At 27.7% G+C, this 4376-nt stretch overlaps 1 protein-coding gene across 1 annotated transcript in view; it reads right to left on the reverse strand.

Moving 5' to 3' along the window:
* Window positions 1–291: 291 nt before the first annotated feature.
* Window positions 292–4376, reverse strand: part of LOC113376295 (proteoglycan 4-like) — an 85350-nt gene continuing 81265 nt past the window's right edge. Inside the window, exons 16-29 of the mRNA XM_026616200.1 lie at window positions 4147–4206; window positions 3736–3852; window positions 3035–3094; window positions 2495–2613; window positions 2418–2427; window positions 2170–2289; window positions 2044–2103; window positions 1821–1940; window positions 1682–1744; window positions 1462–1581; window positions 1329–1391; window positions 1104–1223; window positions 854–973; window positions 292–396 (exon numbers count right to left, since the gene is read on the reverse strand). Coding sequence (XP_026471985.1) covers window positions 292–396; window positions 854–973; window positions 1104–1223; window positions 1329–1391; window positions 1462–1581; window positions 1682–1744; window positions 1821–1940; window positions 2044–2103; window positions 2170–2289; window positions 2418–2427; window positions 2495–2613; window positions 3035–3094; window positions 3736–3852; window positions 4147–4206 — 1257 coding nt within the window. The remainder of the gene's footprint in view (window positions 397–853; window positions 974–1103; window positions 1224–1328; window positions 1392–1461; window positions 1582–1681; window positions 1745–1820; window positions 1941–2043; window positions 2104–2169; window positions 2290–2417; window positions 2428–2494; window positions 2614–3034; window positions 3095–3735; window positions 3853–4146; window positions 4207–4376) is intronic.

Consider the following 4376-nt stretch of genomic DNA (forward strand, 5'->3'; position numbering starts at 1 on the left):
TGGTATTCAATTATTTTTAACACGTACCTCATATTTGCAGTAGCATAATCTTGGTCAATCAGGCATTTTGTGTTTTGAGGTAGATGGAGATGGTTCTTGCTAGTACTTGGTAAATTTTGAAATTGATCATCATTTACAGGCTCCTAAAAATAATTGTACGAACAAATTGAATATTTAAGTTTAGTGTAAATTATAATGATATCTTAAAATAAAATATTGGTATCTCAATTATTTTAATCACTTGAATTATAAATGTATTAACAATATAAAATATTACTTGATTTCGTGTTTTCACACGTTCTTGGTCAATCTCAGGCATTTTGTATTTGAGGTAGATGGAGATGGTTCTTTGCTAGTACTTGGTAAATTTTGAAATTGATCATCATTTACAGGCTCCTAAAAATAATTGTACGAACAAATTGAAATATTTAAGTTTAGTGTAAATTATAATGATATCTTAAAATAAAATATTGGTATCTCAATTATTTTTATCACTTGAATTATAAATGTATTATGATATAAAATATTACTGATTTCGTTTTCGCACGGTTGCCAATCTCAGGCATTTTGTATTTTGAGGTAGATGGAGTTGGTTTTTTGCTAGTACTTGGTAAATTTTGAGATTGATCATATTTACAGGCTCCTAAAAATAATTGTATGAACAAATTGATACGTTTAGTGTAAATATAATGAATTTAAAATAATTTATTGGTATCTCAATTATTTATACGTGATGATGTATAGTAGAGCATGATAACATTCTTGGTGATCATATTGCGAATATCTGAAAATATCAAGTGTATAAAACAATGATACATTTAATTATAAATGCATTAAGAATTTAAAATATTACTTGATTTCGTTTTTCACACATTCCTTGGTCAATCTCAGGCATTTTGTGTTTTGAGGTACATGGAGATGGTTCTTTGCTAGTACTTGGTAAATTTTGAGAATGATCATCACTTACAGGCTCCTAAAAATAATTGTACAAATTGAAATATTTAAGTTTAGTGTAAATTATAATGATATCTTAAAATAAATATTGGTATCTCAATTATTTTTATCACTTAATTTATAAATGCGTTATGAATATAAAATATTACTTTATTTCGTTTTTGGCACGTTTCTTGGCCAATCTCAGGCATTTCGTGTTTTGAGGTACATGGAGATGGCTCTTTGCTAGTACTTGGTAAATTTTGAGATTGATCATCATTTACAGGCTCCTAAAAATATTGCACAAATAAATTGAAATATTTAAGTTTAGTGTGAATTATAACGGATATATATAAAAATAAATTATTGGTATTTTAATTATTTGTATCACATACCGTAGATGATGACATTGTTGCAGCCTGATCGGCATTCTTTGGTTGATCATCACATTCAAATATCTGAATAAATCGAATGAATAAAATAGTGATACCTTAATAATAAATGTATTAAAAAAATATAAAATATTACTTGATCTAGTTTTTCGCACGTTTCTTGGTTAATCTCAGGCATTTCGTGTATTGAGGTACATGGAGATGGTTCATTGTTAGTAATATGAGAATTTTGAGATTCATCATCATTTACAGACTCCTGAAAATATTGTACAAATTGAAAGATTTGAGTTTAGTGTCATTTTTATTGTTATTATATTAAAAAAATTATTGGTATCTCAATTATTTGTATCACATACCGTAGATGATGACATTGTCGCAGCCTGATCAACATTCTTTGGTTGATCATCACTTGCTAATATCTGAAAATATCAAATATCATGTATCAAAAATAATGATACATTTAATCATAAATATATTAAAAATATAAAGTCTTACTTGATCTCGTTTTTCGCACGTTCCTTGGTTAATCTCAGGCATTTCGTGTATTGAGGTACATGGAGATGGTTCATTGTTAGTAATATGAGAACTTTGAGATTCATCATCATTTACAGACTCCTGAAAATATTGTACAAACAAATTGAAAGATTTAAGTGTAGTGTCAATTTTAATGATAATTTATTAAAATAAAATATTGGAATCTCAATTTTTTTTCACGTACCGTAGATGACATTGTCGCAGCCTGATCGGCATTCTTTGGTTGATCATCACATTCAAATATCTGAATAAATCGAGTGAATAAAATAATGATACTTTAATTATAAATGTATAAGAATATAAAACATACTTGATCTCGTTTTTCGCACGTTCCTTGGTCAATCTCAGGCATTTCGTGTTTTGAGGTACATGGAGATGGTTCTTCGCTAGTACTTGGTAAATTTTGAGATTCATCATCATATAAAGGCCCCTAAAATATAGATCAAATAAATTTAAATATTTGAGTTTTGTGAATTATAATGGATATTATTTGTATCACATACGTCGTAGATGATGAGATTGTCGCAACCTGATCGGCATTCTTTGGTTGATCATCACATTCAAATATCTAAATAAATCGAATGAATAAAATAATGATACTTTAATTATAAATGTATTAAGAATAAAAATATTACTTGATCTGGTTTTCGCACGTTCCTTCGTCAATCTCAGGCATTTCTTGCGTTGAGGTACATGGAGATGGTTCATTGTTAGTAATATGTGAATTTTGAGATTCTTCATCAGTTACAGACTCCTAAAAATATTGTACAAACAAATTGAAACACTTAAGTTTAGTGTAAATTTAAATATAAATATTACCTCATCTTTTCTGTCTACTATGTTCTAACGATGGTATCTCCATCTCCGTATCGGGCTGTATCATATCGGAGTTAACGAACATATCAGGATTTTCAGATTGCTGGATGCATGACATAAATAAATGTAATAATATTATTAAAACGTTAAAATAAAATGAGTAAGTATGAATACTACTTCATCTGTTCTGTCACTTACGGATGTTCTATCACATACACTATATCAAAATGATAGAGATTCAGGCTCCATTATATCGGAATTTATGGGCAGATCACCATTAAGGGGCTGAATGTATAAGATAATTAAATAGTAAAATATTAAAATAAAAATCATTCGTATTTTTTTTTTTTGTTACGTACTTGCATCATGGCATCTGATTTTTCCAAAGAATCCTCTTCAACATTAGAATCAATTTCGATCTAAATATGAAATATAATATGTATGAGCACTATTATATAGTCAATATTATATTTGCAAGCACATATAAAGTTTTTTTAAATATAGTGTTTTATAGTATATAAATGTACATAAAATATTAAAATAAAATCATTAGTATTTTTTTTGTTACGTACTTCTATTTCAGCATCTGAATTAGCTAATGAATCGTCTTAGATATCAACTACGACCTAAATATGAAATATAATATATATGAGCCCTTATAGTCGATATTATATTTGCAAACACTTATAAAGCTTTTTAAATATAGTGATTATGCGATAAATTGGTACATGAATGTAAATAAAGTATTAAAATTAAAATCATTTGAGTTTTTTTTGTTACGTACCAGAATTTCGTCAAATGAATTAGCTAATGAATCCTCTTCATTGTCATGTTCAATTCTTGAATGTTGACATCTGAATTTGCTAATGAATCCTCTTCAATATCAGAATCGATCACGACCTAAATATGAAATATAATATATATGAGCACTATATAGTCGATATTATATTCGCAAACACTTATAAAGCTTTTTCAAACATTGTGTGTTATGCGATGCATTGGTACAAAAAAAGTACATAAAGCATTAAAATAAGTCATTCGATTTTTTTTTGTTACGTACTAATATCTCGTCGTATGAATTTGTCAATGAATCCTCTTCATTGTCATGTTCAATTTCTTGAATGTCGACATCTGAATTTGCTAATGAATCCTCTTCAACATCGGAATCAATTTTGTTCTAAATATGAAAAATAATATGTAGGAGGCAAATATATTTACAAACACTTATAAAGCTTGTTTAAACATAGTATTTATGCGATACATAAAATATTAAAGTAAAATCGTATTTTTGTTACGTACTTGCTCCTTAGCATCTGAATTGTAATGAATCCTCTTCAATACCTGTTCATTTTGACCTAAATATGAAAAATAGAGCACTTTTAATCGATATCATGTTTGCAAATACTTTTAAAGCTTTTTTAGACAAAGTGTTTATGCTATGCATTGGTAATATGATAAAGATATTACGTACTTGCACATCGGCATCTGAATTAGTTATTGAATCGTCTTCAACTTCAGCATCAATTTCGCTCTAAATATGAAAGATAATATATATGAGCACGATTGGTACATAAAATATTTAAATTAAACTTATATTTTTTTGTTACGTACTTGTGCCGTGGCATCTGAATTAACTGATGAATTATCTTCAATATCAGGTTCAATTTCTTTTTTTTCGTCATCTGAATTACTAAATGAATC

Source organism: Ctenocephalides felis, unplaced genomic scaffold (assembly GCF_003426905.1).
Source record: "Ctenocephalides felis isolate EL2017-DRISC unplaced genomic scaffold, ASM342690v1 CF-g0.4_SCAFFOLD_01886, whole genome shotgun sequence".
In the NCBI taxonomy this organism is placed as follows: domain Eukaryota; kingdom Metazoa; phylum Arthropoda; class Insecta; order Siphonaptera; family Pulicidae; genus Ctenocephalides; species Ctenocephalides felis.